General features: G+C 47.2%; 1 protein-coding gene across 27 annotated transcripts in view; it reads left to right on the top strand.

Annotated features, from left to right (window-relative positions):
• Window positions 1–17,777, top strand: part of EP400 (E1A binding protein p400) — a 103,960-nt gene that overhangs the window by 39,003 nt on the left and 47,180 nt on the right. For 23 of the 27 annotated variants that reach the window (XM_087880297.1, XM_087880296.1, XM_087880291.1 and 20 more), the window contains 8 exons: window positions 1,114–1,283; window positions 4,122–4,296; window positions 5,035–5,171; window positions 8,305–8,491; window positions 9,461–9,627; window positions 11,706–11,860; window positions 14,089–14,376; window positions 17,388–17,552. In XM_087880297.1, the coding sequence (XP_087736423.1) occupies window positions 1,114–1,283; window positions 4,122–4,296; window positions 5,035–5,171; window positions 8,305–8,491; window positions 9,461–9,627; window positions 11,706–11,860; window positions 14,089–14,376; window positions 17,388–17,552 (1,444 nt within the window). The remainder of the gene's footprint in view (window positions 1–1,113; window positions 1,284–4,121; window positions 4,297–5,034; window positions 5,172–8,304; window positions 8,492–9,460; window positions 9,628–11,705; window positions 11,861–14,088; window positions 14,377–17,387; window positions 17,553–17,777) is intronic. The other 4 variants (XM_087880301.1, XM_087880300.1, XM_087880299.1 and 1 more) reach the window with 2 other exon arrangements.

Genomic DNA, 17,777 nt, shown 5'->3' with positions numbered 1-17,777 from the left:
CACAGAACTGAAGAAGCTTCTTGGGATGAGAAGCGAAACGTCTTCAAAGGAAAAACAGAAAGTCCAGTTGCCTCTTGAAAAAGCACCTTTGGGACAACCATTTATTTATTTTATTGGTTCGATTTATATGCCGCCCTTTTCCAGAGACTCAGGGTGGCTTACAATGCGTTAAGCAATAGCCTTCATCCTTTTGTATATACCTGCTTAGTAGGGCTTTCGCCCCGCCCCCCAAAGCGGTGTTCTTTTTTATACAAAGTCAGCTTATTGCCCCCACAATCCGGGTCCTCATTTTACCTCCCTCGGAAGGATGGAAGGCTGAACCATGACCTGAATGACTGAGAATCTCCATAGACTTTCACCCATTTGGTTGTGACCTGAGCTAGACTCACTTTAAGATGCTTAAATCCAGCCAAATCAGTGTTGTTCGATCTTGACCTCTTGAAGATGTCTGGGCTTCAACTCTCAGGATTTCCCAGCCAGCGTGGGGGGTGGGGAGTGAGGGTGGGGGGTGGGGGGGTTGGGCTTTCTTAACCAATGGTTTGCCGAAAGAGTTTCGATGGACTGAGTTTGTGCACTCATGGCTTGAGTTTTCCTAAGCCCCGGTTGGGTTTTCTTAAGTTATGGTTTGCGAAGAAGCATGGAAGTTACTTGTTCTTCAGAAAGAAATGTTTAGGGAGATGTCAAAGGTTTTCCTGGAATGTTGTCACTCACCTGACAGAAAATAGGGAAGTGGGATACAGGGGATCATTCCTGCAACAGCTTTTTTTTAAACCCACCAAGTTAATACAGGTGTAGATTCCAGGATCTAAATCTTTGTTTATTTTGCCTCCTCCCCCCCTCCCTCCCTCCCTCCCTCTCTCCCTCCCTATTATTATACCTTCCTTTTCTCCCTCCCATTGTCCCTTCCCTCCCTCTCATTGTTCCTTCCTCCCTCCCTCCTATTATCCCTTCCTTCCATCCCTCTCATTGTCCCTTCCTTCCCTCTCTCCCTTTGTCCTTTCCCTCCCACCCTTCATTGTTCCTTTCTTCCTCCCTCCCTCCCTCCCTCCTTCCTTCCCTCCTTCCCTCCCTCCCTCCCTCCCTCCTTCCTTCCTTCCTTCCTTCCTTCCGTAGGAGTGGACGGAACCCAACAGTTTTAACGTCTGCATCACCTCTTACAAGCAGCTCTTCAAAGGCCACCAAGCGTTCATGAAGATACGATGGAAGTACCTCATTGTGGACGAGATGCAACAGATCAAGAACATGACGGAGAAGCACTGGGAAGCCCTCTTCCACCTTCGCAGGTCTGGGCCCCATCAAAATCCGCCTTTTCTCCCCCCTGTGGAATATACTTAAGCCCTGGTTCTCGTGACGTAGGGGAGGCCACTTTGTCCCCCTCCATGGTTTGAGCCTCGTCTGGGCCAGGAATCCAAATTCAGCTTTCTTTGGCTCACGTTCCACTTCCATTTCTCAAAAGAAGCTAAGGAATATATACAGGCAGTCCTTATTTATTTATTTATTTATTATTCAAACTTCTATACCGCCCTTCTCCTTTCAGACTCAGGGCGGTGAACAGCCAAAATAAAAACATTTATACATAACATTGCAATTAAAAATAGATTTAAAATAATTAATAAATTTGGCCCATAATTTAAAACTTGTCAATTTAAAATCAGTATCAAAATTTTAAAACCAACCCTAAAATCAAGACAGACCGGCTAACTGAAAAAAGTAAGTTTTTAGGGTCCGACGAAAAGTCCGGAGGTCGGAGATCACTCGTATCTCTGGGGGTAGATTATTCCAAAGGGTTATTCCTTGACTTACAACCCTTCATTTAATGACCGTTCAAAGTTACACCAGCACCGAACGAAGTGACTTACAGCCGTTGTCCACATTTAACGACCATGGTTTCATCCCTCATGGTCAAGCAATCAAAATTCAGACGCCTGGAAACTGGCTCATATTTATGACGGTTGCAGTGATCCTCTTTGGCGACCTTCTGACGAAAAGAGTCAGTGGAGACGTCAAGATTCAATTAACAACCGTGTTACTGCAGTGATTCCCTTAACAACGGGGGCCGGAAAGGTCGTAAAATGGGGCAAAGCTCACTCAACAAACGTCTCACTTAGCAACAGAAACGGGGTCTTAAGCCGAGGACTATCTGTATCTGTGTGTAAAGAGAACCTATGTGTAATGGAATGGGGGGGGTGATCTTGTGGGAGGAGAGGAAAAGAGGCTGCCTAGTGCAGGGGTCCCCAACCTCTGGGCTGCAGCCCACTACCGGGCCATGGTCTATTCGTAACAGGGCCGCAGGCCAATGCAGACGGGCGTAGCTGGACTCACACAAATGGCAGGTCAGTGCACACATGCACACAGGCCCACTTGCAGTTGAGCTGTTCTGACCCAGCTCCCCAAACACGACAAATCCTCTGAAGTTAATTCCTTTATTAGGAGTGCCAGCAGCCCCGGCAAAAAGTTTCTCTCCCTCAGGCTAACAAGTCTGTCTGGCAGGGGAGATGAATAGTTGTCTGTGACACTTATTCATCTCCAACCCCTGCCGTTTATCCCCAGAGCTAGGGTGGGGCCTCGCTAGCAGCAGTGGCTCTTCCATCCCAAGGACCGGCCCATAGATTTCCACTGCTCTCCTCTCCTCTGCCTTCTGCTCATCTGTGTGTCAGGCACTGGACCGAGCTGTTCCTCCTCATCCTCATCAGCTGCCTTCAGACCTGGGGGCTGTTAACTCTCCATCTGAAGGCTGACAGGAGGCCCAGGCTCCACCTGACTCCCATGCCGCTGCCTCCTCCTTTAATTCGGCTGCTGGAGGGGCTGGCGACCGACAGTCCACAACATGATCTGTGTATGCATACACGTGGAGGATAGCCCACCGCTTGTGCGAGTTGAGCTGCGTGCATGTGCACTGGCCCACCGCTTTCATGGCCTGGTTCCCCTCTTCTCCCCTCTCCAGCCAAGCTGCAAAGGTTGGGGACCATTGGTCTAGGGAGCGGACAGATAAGAGAAGGAGGAGCCCGCAGATACTTAACACTCAGATGAAGAAACTTAAGAAGAACTCTCCCTAATTGTTCAGGCAATTAAAAGTATCAGTGGGAAGAAATAACAGAAATATTTTTGTTAGGAATAGTACCAGAAAAATATAATAAGGGGAATTTGTAGTTAATGTTGCATGTTTTGACGGCAGCAAGAATTCGTATTTGCACAATATTGGCAAAACGAGGAAACGCCGAGAGAAGAAGATGCAATTGAAAAATATATTCGATTGCACAGAAATGGATAGACTGACATTAAAGATAAAAAAGAAGGAAGATACAGAATACTTTCAAATGTGAGATTCGTTGTATAAATGGATAATAGTAGTAGAAATTAGGAAATTAGAAATTAGGAGCTGGGAAAACATTGTTATGTAAGCAATTGACCCAAACAATACACTGTTCATAAAGCACGTACTGTATTTTTCGGAATATAAGACACACTTTCCCCCCCCTCCTCCCAAAAAGAGGGTGAAAATTTGGATGTGTCTTATACACCGAATGTAGCCCTGCCCACCTGCCAGCCCCCACCCTTTGGCCTTTGCCTCCCAGCAATTTATCTCCTTGCAGCAAACAGCCCGTTTCAGCTTCAGCACAGCTTGATTAGCACAAGCAGCTGATTGTCGGTTGATCGGCCTCCTGACCCTCAGCTGTTTCAGGCTGCAGGGATTGCCATTGCTTATTGCCGTGCGGGCCTCCGCTGTTTGCTGCAAGGAGGCAAATTGCTAGGAGGTAGATTTTTTTTTTCTTGTGCTAATCAGGCCGTGCTGAAAATGAAGATGAAACTTAAGCAAGCTGTTTGCTGTTTGCTGCAAGGAGGCAAATTGCTGGGAGGCAGATTTTTTTTTTCTTGTTTTTCTTCCCTAAAAAGGTAGGTGCGTCTTATAGTCTGGAGCGTCTTAAACTCCGAAAAATATGGGTATGTATGTTGAATGAAAATGTACAAATAAACTATAACAAAAAAAAGTATCAGTGGGAAGTTTGGACCGTCCGACTTAGAAGGTTATGTTCTAAAGTAGAAAGAGGCCATTTGGTTGCGTTTCTTTGTCTGGTTTCTCCGGGTAGGACTGACACTGTGCCCCCCCCCTCTCTTTGTAGTCAGTACCGCTTACTCCTGATCGATACCCCTCTGCACAACACCTTGATGGAACTGTGGACCATGGTACACTTCCTGATTCCAGGAATCTCCAAAGCTTACCTGGATTTCCCAGTGAAAGCAGCCAACGAGGAGAATCAAGACTACTGCCATAAGCTCGTCATCAGGCTGCACAGGGTGAGTCCCTCAAGGGCTGGGAGGGGGCGGGGTGGGGGGGCTGGAATTGGGCCCAGGGAATAGGATTTGACGAAGGTTATGTTAGAAACATACAAAACTAGCAGCAGGAAAAATGATTCATCAAGACTGCCCCTTTGAGTTTATTCGCTCTTTATTTTCTTTCTTTCTTTCTTTCTTTCTTTCTTTCTCTCTCTCTCTCTCTCTCTCTCTCTCTCTCTCTCTCTCTCTCTCTCTTTCTTTCTTTCCTTCTCCCTCTCTCTTTTTTTCTTGTCCATTTGCCTCTTGAAAAAGCACCTTTGGGACAACCATGACCTGGATGACTGAGAATCTCCCTAGACTTCCTTCCTTCCTTCCTTCCTTCCTTCCTTCCTTCCTTCCTTCCTTCCTTCCTTCCTTCCTTCCTTCCTTCCTTCCTTCTTTCCTTCCTTTCCTCCCTTCTTCCTTCCCTCATTTCTTTTCTTTTCTTTTCTCTTTCTCTTTTAATTAATATTTTAATTAATTTTTATTTAATTTTTTTGACCAGGCGATGAATGGCTGTTTACCCCAAGCAGGTTTAAGCTTCATTTCCTAATGAGTGACTCCCTCCCATCGCTGAAAGTTGGATCCACGCTTCCGCTACTCTTTTCTGCGAAGTGATATTTCCCATCGTTACTTTTGAACGTCTGAATATTCATCGCCGCTTCCTCCCTTCTCTCTCTCTCTCTGCCTCCCTTCCACCTCTCTCTCTCTCTTCCGCAGATGATCCAGCCGTTCATCTTGCGCAGATCGAAAAGGGACGTGGAGAAGCAGCTGACGAAGAAGTACGAACACGTGCTCAAGTGCCGGCTTTCCAACCGACAGAAAATGATGTACGAAGACGTCATTCTCCAGCCCGAGTAGGTGTTTCTGAGTTGAACTTTAAAGCAGGGGTCTTCAACTTTGGCAACTTTTAAGACTTGTGAACTTCAACTCCCAGAGTTCTTCAGCCAGCAAAGCTCCCAGAATTCCTCAGCCAGCAAAGCAAAGCTGGCTGAGGAACTCTGGGAGTTGAAGTCCACAAGTCTTAAAAGTTGCCAAGGTGCTGTGGCCCATACGTGGCCTGTGCAGTTAGTAGCTGATTCTGACAGCGAGGAGGCTAGTGTGGTGCTGTGCTAGCAGCCTGTGCAGATGGCGCTCGAGTCGGACAATGAGGAGGCTGGAGAAGATGTGGTGCCAGAGGCGGGGATTCAGCCAGGGCCTTCAGAACCTCCAGAAGCTTCCATGGGTGAAGAGGACGAAGAGGAGGAGCCTTTTCTCGATGCACGGGCATGCAGAGCTGCCAAAAGGCAGGAGTGGCTCCTCAAGAGGATGTCTCCTCGAGAGTAAGGCTTGGGGCTAATTGGCCACTTCCTTAGCCTATTTAAGGAGGAACGCCGACTGAAGCAATTTGCAGGGAACAACTTCCTTCACTCTCCTTCGTGCCTTGATCTTAGTTCTCTGCAAATTGCTTCTGGGCTTTCTGCCAACCATAGTAAGATTACAATTATTTATTCTTTGGATTCTTGTAGGCTGTTAAGAAAGTTAATTAACAGCCTTGAAAAAAAAACTGATTTAATTTAGTAAACTAAGGTTTGTACAGACTTTGTGTGTGCTGCGTTCTTTGGGGTCCGTAGCTGGGGCAGAACACAAGGTTGGAGACCCCTGTGTTAAACCATTAAAAATTCATTAATGAATCCTTAATAATTAACATGATCCCCCAGAAAGGGCAAATGCAGGTACTGTTTGACTCACAACCATACAGGTGGTCGTTGACTTACAACCATTTGTTTAGTGACCGTTTAAAGTTACAACGGCACTGGGGGAAAAAAATGACTTTTATGTCATCCAGGTCATGGTTGTCCCAAAGGTGTTATTTTTTCAAGAGGCAACTGGATTTCTTGTTTTTTCTTTGAAGACATTTCGTTTCTCATCCCAGAAGCTTCTTCAGCTCTGACTTGGATGATGGGGAATGGAAGGATTTATACTCCTTGCAGACAGCTGGTCATTTGCATCCTTTTAGAGGGTCCTTGAGGCCACTTGGAGGTTTATCTGTGTCCTCAGGGTCACCTGAGTGGTGCCAATGGGTGTGGAGCCTTCTTGGAACTGCTGAAAGGTGTCAGCGTTCCAAATTATGCTCTCCTCCAGCGCTGACATGAATGAAATGAATGAAAGAGGGAGAAGCTTTGCTTTAATGCTGAGATGAACTTTTACCTAGTTTCCTGCTTTTAGTAGATAATGTTACCTGGGTGACAGAGGGAGGGGGGAAATTCCTGTGAAAAGAACGTGCTTGGGACGAAGAGATGGATCTGCATGATGGCCAATGAGACATTGGGGTTGAAGAACGGAAAGGGAGGGTGTTGGAAGGAGGGGCCAGTTTTGGCTCCACAAAGAGTTCAGGGATGTCGTTTTTCTATTCTTAAATAAAAAGAAAAGATTCATTAGAGACCTGGCGTTTGAGAATGAAGTTTATTTAAGATAGCAACGAAACCTGACAAAAGGACTGTGTTGTAGATTGGAGATAGATGATGATGGTCATATCCCTCCTGATGACACAGATAAATCTCCCGGTGACCATAACCACCCTCTAAAAGGATGCAAATGAAATCCTGCTTTCTAGCAAAGCTAAACCGTGCAGCACAGCTGATCATCGGGTCGTAGCTTTTTTTAACTACCGATTCAACCGAACCGGTAGCTAACTACCGGTTTGACTGAACCAGTAGCTTTTCAAATGTGCAGTGTGTGTTTGGTGCGCATGCGTTTGCAGCGTGCATGCACGGCCAGCGAACTGGTAGCAAACCAGTTCAGATTTCACCACTGGTGTGGAGCCTTCTCGGAACTGCTGAAAGGACTGTGTTGTAGACTGGAGATAAGACAATGTCGTATCTGTTGAGAGAGGGCTGTTCAGTTTTGTCATAGATGGCCTCTTTGACCCCTTTCAAACCAGGGGTCTTCTCTGTCCAAGATGTGGACTTGGCTGTCTTCCAAAGAGTGGCCAGGCAGAGCTGAAGAAGCTTCTTGGATGAGAAGCAAAACATCTTCAAAGAAAAAAACAAGAAAGTCCAGTTGCCTCTTGGAAAAGCACCTTTGGGACAACCATGACCTGGATGACAGAGAATATTCATAGACATAGGAAGAAGGGTGGCTGTCAGAACTTCAAAACCCAGTATTTTTTTGGGGGGGGTGGAGGTTGTCAGGATTTCAAATGGTCACTAACCGACTCATCGTAAGTCAAGGTCTGCAAGTACAACTAACGTGAAGTCTCATGGACGTCACACTCAGATACAGAAAAAGATTAATGGAGTTAGAAATGGACCTTGTAGGTCATCTAGTCCAGGAGACCCTACGCCATTTTTGACAGATGGCAGTCCAGTCTCTTCTTGAAGGCCTCCAATGATGAAGCTCCCACAACTTCTGAAGGCAACTTCTGTTCCATCGGTTGATTGTTCTTATTGTCAGAAAATTCCTCCTTATTTCCAGGTTGAATCTCTCCTTGGTCAGTTTCCATCCATTGTTCCTTGTCTGGCCTTCAGGTGCTTTGGGGAATAGCTTGACCCCCTTCCTCCTCTCTGTGGCAGCCCCTCCAATATCGGAAGATGCTATCCTGTCTCCCCTGGTCCTTCTCTTCACTAGACTAGCCAGGCCCAGTTCCTGCAACCGTTCATCGTATGTTTTAGTCTCCAGACCTTTGATCATCTTAGATAGATTCATATTACCAGAATTGGAAGGGGCCTTGTAGGTCATCTACTCCAACCCTCCACCCAAGCAGGAGACCCTACACACCATTTCTGACAGATGGCAGTCCAGTCTCTTCTTGAAAGCTTCCAGGGATGAAGCTCCCACAACTTCTGAAGGCAACTTCTGTTCCATCAATTGATTGTTCTCACTGTCAGAAAATTCCTCCCTATTTCCAGGTTGAATCTCTCCTTGTTCAGTTTCCATCCCTTATTCCTTGTCTGGCCTTCGGGTGCCTTGGAAAATAGCTTAAGCCTCTGATTTCTTCTCCCTCGGCAGGACCCAAGACGCTGTGAAAAGCGGGCACTTCGTCAGCGTTCTTCACGTCTTGATGCAGCTGCAGAAGATCTGCAACCACCCGGATCTGATCAACCCTCGGCTATGCAGCTCCTCTTACGTTTCGGAGGCCTTGCAGTTCTCGACCGCCTCGCTGGCGTTAAAAGCCTTAGAGACCAGCCTGTGGAAGGTGAGTTGAAGCGTTGGACTCGCAAGGTGCCCTGTTGGGTGAGGAAGAGGGAGAACCTTTCTGACTTCTTATTTCTGATTTTATTCTTTTGCCCCAAGGTGTGACCAAGGACTCCACAATGTATGTGTGTGTGTATATGTGTGTGTGTGTGTGTGTGTGTGTGTGTGTGTGTGTGTGTGAGAGAGAGAGAGAGAGAGAGAGAGAGAGAGAGAGAGAGAGAGAGAGAGAGAGAGAGAGAGATGGGAAGATGAAATGGACTAATGATAGAAGAGTGAAAATCCTTTCGACTTCTCATTTCTAATTTTACTTTTCTGCTCCAAGGTGCAACCAAGGACTCCACAATATAATTGTGTGTGTGTGTGTGAGTGTGTGAGAGAGAGAGATTGATAGAGAGAGAGAGAGAGAGAGATGAAATGGACTAATGATAGAAAAGAACCTTTGCAACTCAAGGTTGAACTGTTGGGTCCTTGTTGCTCTCTGAGCTCGGTGGTTTTCTTGCAAACATTTCATAACCCAACTAGGTAGCATCATCAGTGCTAGAAAGAAATGGGATTTGCAGAGTGGAGGAGGAGGAGAAGACGGGAGGAGGAAGAAAAGAATTGATGCTCTTTGAGCTTGGTTGTTTTCTTGCAGACCTTTCATTACCAAACTTAAGTAACATCATTAGTGCTAGAAGAGAGTGAGGTTTGTAGAGGTGATGAGGAGGAGGAGGTCAGACGTTTCACGACCCAACTAGGTAGCATCATCAGTGCTAGAAAAGAATGGGGTTTGCAGAGTAGAGGAGGAGGAGACAAGAGGAGGCAGGGGACAATGATTGTGGGGTCCTTGATGCTCTCTGAGCTTGGTTGTTTTCTTGCAGCCCTTTCGTGACCCAACTAGGTAAGATCATCAGTCTACTAAATAAAGGGACTAAATCAGATCATAACAGGTACCCAAGATACGCTTTCTTCCCTCTTGGCCATCCTCTAGGTTGCAGACCTGAGTCTCTTTGACCTGATCGGGCTCGAGAAGAAAATGACGCGGTATGAATCCCAGGTGGTGCCCAAGCAAAAAATAACACGGAAGCTTATCGAAGAGATTTACACCTCTCCCCTGCCGCCTCCCAGGCCGCCTCCCGTCAAGCTGAAGCCCAACAGGTAAGCAGCACCCAGGCTTCCATAACATCACCGCCCCCTTTTCAGCCAATGGTAATGTTGATTGGACTGTTGTCCCTGTTCAGTTTTGTGTGGCATGTTGATGCTGTTGTGGCTCGCCAGCGGATATGGCAGCAGACTCGGACAGTGAGGAGGTTTGGGAGGAACATGGGCCAGTCCTGGAGTCTGGGGAGGGCTCTGATGAGGTCTCTGTGTCGGAGGCAGAGAGGGGGCCAGGGCCGTCTGACAGTTATCGGCTGCCTTCGAAGTCAGACATCAGTGAGGCAGACGAACAGCTGGAGCCTGTTCCCACTGTGCGCATGTGCAGAGTTGCCAGATGAAGAGAACAGCTAAAGAACAAGGGTCGACTTGGGAGTAAGGCCACAGGTGGACGAGGAAGGGCCCCTCCCAGAGGGAATAAAAGAGGAGCGAAAGGGGAGTGGAGTTTGCAGGAGACAATTAGTTCATTCCTGCATTCTTGCCACGTATTGTGGCCTCTGAAAGATATCGGCCTGGCCACTCTCCAAGCCTGATAAAGGTCGGTAATGGTGAACTATCTTGAAAGACTGTGGGAGAGGAAAGACTTTACTGGAGAGGAATTCACTGTCAATTAAATAAAAGGGGTTTTATCAGGACGAGGACTTGGCTTCGTGCTGCTGGGGTCAGCCTAGGTCAGAAGAGATGCTCACAGTCGCAAGCATGGGTCTCAATTTCAGAATGGCGTTCAAGCATTTGAAGAAAGGAAGGAGGGAGGGAGGGAGCTTAAAGCATCTCCAAGGGTTAGGGCAGAGGTTCCCAACTCCTGGTCTGTGAACCAGCACCGAGCCACGGCACGCCAAAAAAGAGGCCGATACAAACAAGCGAAGCCCCATCCATGGGATACAGGCAGCATGCAAAATTACGCCCCCTCCAGTCCGTGGAAAAAAAAACTCTCCACAGAACCAGTCCCTGGTGCTCAAAAGGTTGGAGGCTGCTGGGTTAGGGCACCATCCCCATCCCCTAAATATTTGACTCCCCTCCCATGCTAAGGTCATTAACAGCTTAACAGAGTTGGAAATGGACCTTGTAGGTCATCTAGTCCAACCCCCCACCCAAGCAGGAGACCCTCCACCATTTCTGACAGATGGCAGTCCAGTCTCTTCTTGAAAGCTTCCAGCGATGAAGTTCCCACAACTTCTGAAGGCAACTTCTGTTCCATGGGTTGATTGTTCTCACTGTCAGAAAATGTCTCCTTATTTCCAGGTTGAATCTCTCCTTGGTCAGTTTCCATCCATTATTCCTTGTCTGGCCTTCGGGTGCTTTGGAAAATAGCTTGACCCCCTCCTCTCTGTGGCAGCCCCTCAAATATTGGAAGACTCCTCTCCTGTCTCCCCAGGTCCTTCTCTTCTCTTCACTAGATTAGCCATGCCCAGTTCCTGCAACCCTTCATCGTATGTTTCAGCCTCCAGTCCCCTAATCATCTTGGTTGCTCTTCTCTGCACTCTTTCTAGAGTCTCAACATCTTTTTTTTGTGTGTGGTAACCAAAACTGGATGCAGGATTCTAGGTGTGGTCTTACTAAGACTTTATAGACTGGTATTAGTACCTCACTTGATCTTGATTGTATCCCTCTGTTAATGCAATTTAGGATTGTGTTGGCTTTTTTGGCTGCCGCCGCAGACTGTTGGCTCATATTAAATTGGTTGTCCACTAAGACTCCAAGATCCCTCTCACAGTTGCTGCTATTAAGCCTGGTTTCACCCAGTCTCTATATGTACTTTTGGTTTTTCTTGCCTTTACTCTTCCCTACATTGAATTTCATTTTGTGAGAGAGGGCCCCGGGTTCCAGCCTGTCAAGATCCATCTGGATCTTGAGCCATTAAAAAGGATGCTGGAGTGTGCCTTTGGCTTAAGACAGGAGAACCCCCAAATCCTTCTCTTCCTTGAGCAGAGAGTTTTCCTCAATTTTAAAATATGGCCTAAAGAAGTCTCTGAAATACATTTTGCTTGGTGGTCTTTTTTCCTTTGCTGATGACTCCAAGAGTACTGTGTGGGAAATCATCATAGCACCGAACCATTGTTGGGGTTTCTTTTTTTCCCCAGATTGTTTCAACCTGTTCAATACGGACAAAAACCTGAAGGCAAGATGGTCACCTTTCCTAGCGCTCAAGTGCAGCGGGCCACCAGTGTGGCTACGGTTGCCCAACAGACCCAAGTGCGTGGAAGATCTCCCATGACGACGGTGTCTGCCAATCAAGGTGAGAAAGTTGATCCTTCTCGGGTTTCCTTCCTTGTCAACAAGGGTGGGTGGGTTCCCCTTTCATGCTCATCCTCTCACCCTCCCTCCCCCGTGACGAACCAGTCCTTGGAATTAAACCAGCCTTCCTCAACCTGGTGTCTTCCTGATCTATTGAGGTTCACCACAACCATCATTACCAGCCCTGGATGAAATCAAAGTTGAGGAAGCTGAAGTCAGTCATCCTACTGGAGGGCACGGATTGGGTAGATCCGCCTAATCATATTTTCTCGAACCAGCATTTCCAGATGTGGATCTCAGGCCAGGCTGGGTTTTACAGATGTTGAGTTGTCCACTTGGGATTTTTGATGAAGGATTCCCAGGTCTTTTAGCTGACCTTCTCACCTGGCTTGAGCTGCATTCAATGGTTTCTCTTGAATGCGTCCTGAGCTGGCTTTTGGAAGCTCAATTCTGAGGCGGTTCTGCAAATTGTGAACCCAATTCTGTGGTTCTTCAACGTATAAGGTGCTCTCCTAGGTTTTGGTGGGCAACTTCCTGAACTTCAAGGCAGGATGCTGTTGTTCAATTCCCTTGGGCCGAGACATTTCCAGACATTTTTATTTCATTTGTTCAATTTATACACCGCTCATCACCACCATCAAGTGACACTAAGGCAGATTTCATTTTGATGGATTTAACTCTGAAGAGCTGATTTTTAAACTCTCCTACCCCGTCCATTTTTTCCCCCCTTTTGATTTAAAATTTTGAATCAAAGGGAATAAAAAAATGAACGACAGCCAATTGTCATGCTCTTTCTGTGGAGATGGTCCAGGCAAGCGACTTGGGGCTTAAATGCTTAAAATTCTGCATCCCAAGCTTGGTTTTAATGAAGTCAATCCCAGCCTGTTCACTAACCTCATTTTGGCTCGTCCTCAGAGTGACTTAATTGTGCTTTGTTCGAAAATCTGGAATGGAAAGTATCGAAGCATTCAAGCAAGCCTCCTCTTACCTGTGTTTTCATCATCCTTTTTTTTTTTTTAATGTTTCAGCTTGAGCTGAAAGTGAACATTTCCAGCAGTATGTTTAGACTGTGTGTGTGTGTTTGTGTGTCTTTGTTTGGTCTCAAATTCAGTGAGTGGTTAGGACGATGAAGCTGCTTCTTCAGGGCACCCCTACTTATTTATTTGTTTGTTTGTTTGTTTGTATCCCACCACTATTATTTTTACAAATTACTCAAGGCGGCAAATGTATCCAACATCTTTTTTTCCCCTCCTCCTCTTTTCCCCACAACAACAACCCTGAGAGAGAGAGGGAGGGAGGGAGGGAAGGAGGGAGAGAGGGAGGGGGAGAAGGAGGGAGGGAGGGAGGGAGAGATAGATGATAGATGATAAATAGAGAGATATTGGATGTATGGATGGATAGAGAGAGAGATAGAGAAATAGAGAGATAAATGAAAAAAAAACTGTGGACAGACAGAGAGACAGAGAGAGAGACTGGCTTAAGGTCACCCACCTGGTTTTCTTGCCAAAGGGAAGAACTAGAACTCACCGTCTCCCGCTTTCTAGCCCGGCACCTTAACCAACCTGGCTCTCTTTATACCACCCCGGCTCTCCTTTGATAAAGTTTCATGTTGGAAAACCTTCCAAGCTTTTGAAGCGAAGAGCTGGCAAACCCACCTGAACTCTCCCCTCTCCCCTGCTCCTCCCCAAAGTTGTGTTCCCGTGTGTTTGTGCATGTGTGTTTACGTGCGCGGCCGCCGTGAAGCTGAATTCGAGCATAGAGTCGCTTTCAGCGCCTTGATTTAAGGCTCCCAAGTCATCTTCATTTTAACGACCCCATAATCCCATGCGGGGTGGAGTCTGGGCAACTGAACGGAGCTGGCAGAGTGTTTTAATGGCCGGATGCCTTTCCTGTTGCCAGTGTGGAGTTATATTCAGCAGATATATTCTCAGTGTGTCCCGAGAGAGAAATATCTGCCTCTAGCTAGGATCGAATTCACAGCCTCCCGATTGCAAGGCTAGAGCTCCACCTCTAGGCCAACCGCGTCACTCATTTAAGGCTCCCAAATGACTGGATTTTCCTTGCTTTTTTTTTTTTAAAGGCAACCTGTCTGTACTCAGTTCCCCCCCCCCCACCTCCCCACCCCAGACGTTTAAAACTTGTGACCGCTGAAATTTCTCCGTTGCTCGAAAGGGGGAACAAAAAGGACCGACTCTAACCGCTTATACCCCCTGACCTTATTGATTGCAGCCGCCGTTGCCGTCTCCTCGGCTGCCACCGCAGCGCCATCACAATTGCAGTCTTCCTCCAGTGTTCCTCCTCCTCCTCCTCTTCCTCTTCCTCCTCCAAGACATCAGCCAGCAATGACCTTCGCCAACGCAACTAGCCCGGCCCATCCAGTGAAACTGCGGGGCCAGGCTACCGCCCCGGGCCTCCAGCTAGGGCAGGCCCAGCCACAGGCCCCCCCACCCACCATCCAACAGAGTGTCCTGCCTCAGAGGCTCCTGTTAACCAGTCAGGCACAGGCTCGGTTACCCAGTAAGTGCCCCTCTGCCCTGCTTCCTAGGTTTCTCCAGCCTCCTCCTCCTCCTCTTCCTCCTCCTCCCTCCTCCTCCTCCTCCTCTTTTCCAAAGCTTCCCTGAGGTTAAGTTATTAGGCACCCTAACAATGTGTGCAGGGATACGCATATAGATAATAGGAGAGATATTTGGACGGGGGCTCGGTTTGCTCCTTCCCTTTCCATTCTCCTCCCCTTTGGAGTTTGCTTTGCTCACCGTTTTACTTTGCTTATTTGGGGAACAAAAAGCTTTGGGGTTGTTTTTTTTTAAGTGCAACACAAGAGCCACGGTGGCGCAGTGGTTAGAATGCAGTAGTGCAGGGTTACTTCTGCCGACTGCCGGCTGCCTGCAGTTCGGCAGTTCGAGTCTCGCCAGGCTCAAGGTTGACTCAGCCTTTCCATCCTTCCGAGGTGGGTAAAACGAGGATTCAGATGGTTGGAGGGCAAGAGGCTGACTCTGTAAACCGCTTAGAGAGGGCTGTAAAAGCACTGTGAAGCGGTGTTTAGATAAGGGGTGGGGAAAGGCTCCGAAAATTGATGTGAACACACAGGTAGTCCTTGACTTAAAACCCTTTCATTAGTGACAGTCCGAAGTTAATGGCACATTCAAAACACTTTCAGCATCTCCCACGTGAAAATCTCGGCAACTGGCATGGACGTGCGACGGTTGCACTATCCGAGAGTCACGTGATTTCCACTGGAAACCTTTCCAGGCGGTTTCCGGATGAGCAAGGTCAACCGGGGCAGCCAGATTCGTTTTAACGACCACCTGATTCGCTTAATGACTACATTAAGTGATTAGTTTAACCAATGTGGCCACAACAAAAGGCTGTAAAATGGGGTGCGAATCGCTTAAGGACTGCCTCGCCTAGCCACGTAAACTTTGGGCTTCGTTGTTGTGGTTAAGTCAAGGACTACCTGCGCATTAGCGGTGTCAACTTAATCTCACTTCTGCATGTTTCTTCTTTTTGGTCAGCCTTCCTCGGAAACTTAAATTTTGGGAAAGGAAAAAAAAAACACACACATTTCCTCCTAATTTAATTCTTTCATTTTTTTTTTTGGAGAACACTAACCTCACAGGAAGGAATCTCACGCTCCGTAAGGAAGAATGGGAAGCTGGGCTAGGAACAGGCCTAAGGCGGTCTATTTCCGATGGTAGATGAACTATTAGCACATCTGGAGCAATGGTGGGTGACTCCGGCCCCTTTACCACCTGCGGACTGCAACTCCCAGAATTCCTGAGCCAGGGATTCTGGGAGTTGAAGTCCACAGGTGGTAAAGGAGCCAGGGTCACACCCACCCTTGCTCTTAGAGACTCTCGAGCACTGTTGTACTAATGTTTCCCCCCGGGGGAACCCACTGCCTTTATAAAAGTCAAACCAACATGCCACGTTCAACTCCAAAACTTTGGAGATTTAACGTTTGGAGGGGTTTCCAAGCATTAAAAATCCTGATTTTTTTTTTCTTTTTCCCTTTCTGAGTTGATTTTACGGAGAAGCGTTTCGCTTCGTGTGAACAGAGCCCAAACTTCATGTTTCATTCATTGCAGGGGGACACACACACCCCCCCCAAAATTTGTCACTTCCAACCAATAAACCTTCAATTCTTCATCGGAGGGCGTCTGTGACAAGATAACCTTCTGTGCACTAAAAAATACATTTGCTGAATCCGAGTCCTTTTGGCTAGAACTGCATGAAGCTTACCGACCTCCCCAGTAGAATATTCGTCATTGCTAATTGGACGTTTCCAACGAATTAGGGAAATCAAATCCCTTGGGGATCATCTGCAAATGGGATTGGGAGGTCCAATGAATCTGCTTTTGCGTTGATCTCCAAGCCCAAAATTTGCAAAGCACTCAAATATATATACCATAATGGCCAAAATTGTGGAAACCTTTTGGGAAAAGTGTATTTTCTAAAGTTAGCTAATAACACCACTTTTGTTTTTTGGAGTAGTACCATAAAATTATATGGAAAGATAATCAAGAATGTAATGCCATAACTTTTATGAAGGATTTGCTATTAGAATAGCAGTTACAGTATAAAGGAGAAAAGTGAAACACATAGAAAAAAGGATATACAAAAATGATCACCATAGAAAAAATGAGATATACAAAAATTATCACCACGTCAGTTAATACTTCGTTGGGTAACCTTTAGCATGAATGATGGCCTTACAACGTCTTCCCATGGAGTGAACCGAGTCTTTGAGTTCTGCAGCTGTTCTAATGTGAAACCAAGATGGAAGGATGGCTTTGATTAACTGGGTTTTATTGCTAGGTCACTTCTGACTAACAAGTTTCTTTAGTGGGTTCCATAGAATTTTCAATTGGGTTAAAGTCTGGGCTATTCCCAGGCCATTCCAGCAGTGGAATAGGATTATCTTGAAACTCCAAAAAAAAAAAAAAAAGTGGTGTTATTAGCCATCAAACCTCAAAAATACACTTTTACTCAAAAGGTTTCCACAATTTTGGCCACTACTTTATATATACTTTTAATGCTCAATTATTCCGTGTGCCCCGTGCATTGTTAATTCCTACCTCTCTTGAGCTGTGTTAGAGTTTGCTTTTGAAAAGGCAGTAGAGGTCCCCGACCTTAAGGACTTTTCTTCTCTCTCTTTTCTGAAGTGTCACGTGAGTTTTTTCCAGGTCACGCTTGTTAACCTGTGAAAGTGGAAGGATCTCTGCCCTCGGCCTGCCCCAATCACCCCACCGTTGCGCATTTAAAGAAAGTGAGCCTGATGCAATTGGCCCGTCCCACCTGTATCAAAGCTGTACCTGTGGAACTTCTTGGATGACACTTCCCTCCTCCCCTCCCTCCCTCCCTCCCGCTCTCCGCTCCCACCTCTGCATTCTCTTCCATCTCTGCATGTGGTTCACGTCCTCCGTTTTACTAACCACCACGACAGGAAACCAGGGAATGTCTGGGAGAAGGCCCCCCCCACCTGCCTCGCCCTCCCCTTCTTCACGGGTGCTTCCACCCCTCTCCCCCAGGTGGTGAAGTGGTCAAAATAGCCCAGCTGGCTTCCATTGCAGGGGCACAGGGCCGGATCACGCAGCCGGAGACGCCGGTGACGCTGCAGTTCCAGGGGAATAAATTCACTCTGTCTCACAGCCAACTCCGCCAGCTGACCGCAGGACAGCCTCTACAGCTGCAAGGTGAGTAACTTTGAAGAACTGTAGTGGCCCATCAGCCGGCGGCAGGCTCAGACAATGAGGAGGTTGAGGAAGAATGTGGGCCAGTTCTGGAGCCTTCTGGGGAAGGCTCTGATGGATGCTCAGCGTCGGACACAGAGATAGAGCCAGGGCCATCCGACATTTACCAGCTGCCTTCGGAGGCAGCGATAAGTAGGGAGGAAGAACAGCTGGGGCCTGTTCCAGGTG

The sequence above is a fragment of the Pantherophis guttatus genome, chromosome 17, assembly GCF_059756535.1.
Source record: "Pantherophis guttatus breed Tessera chromosome 17, ASM5975653v1, whole genome shotgun sequence".
In the NCBI taxonomy this organism is placed as follows: Eukaryota; Metazoa; Chordata; class Lepidosauria; order Squamata; family Colubridae; genus Pantherophis; species Pantherophis guttatus.
This window is presented reverse-complemented; position numbering and strand designations above follow the sequence as displayed.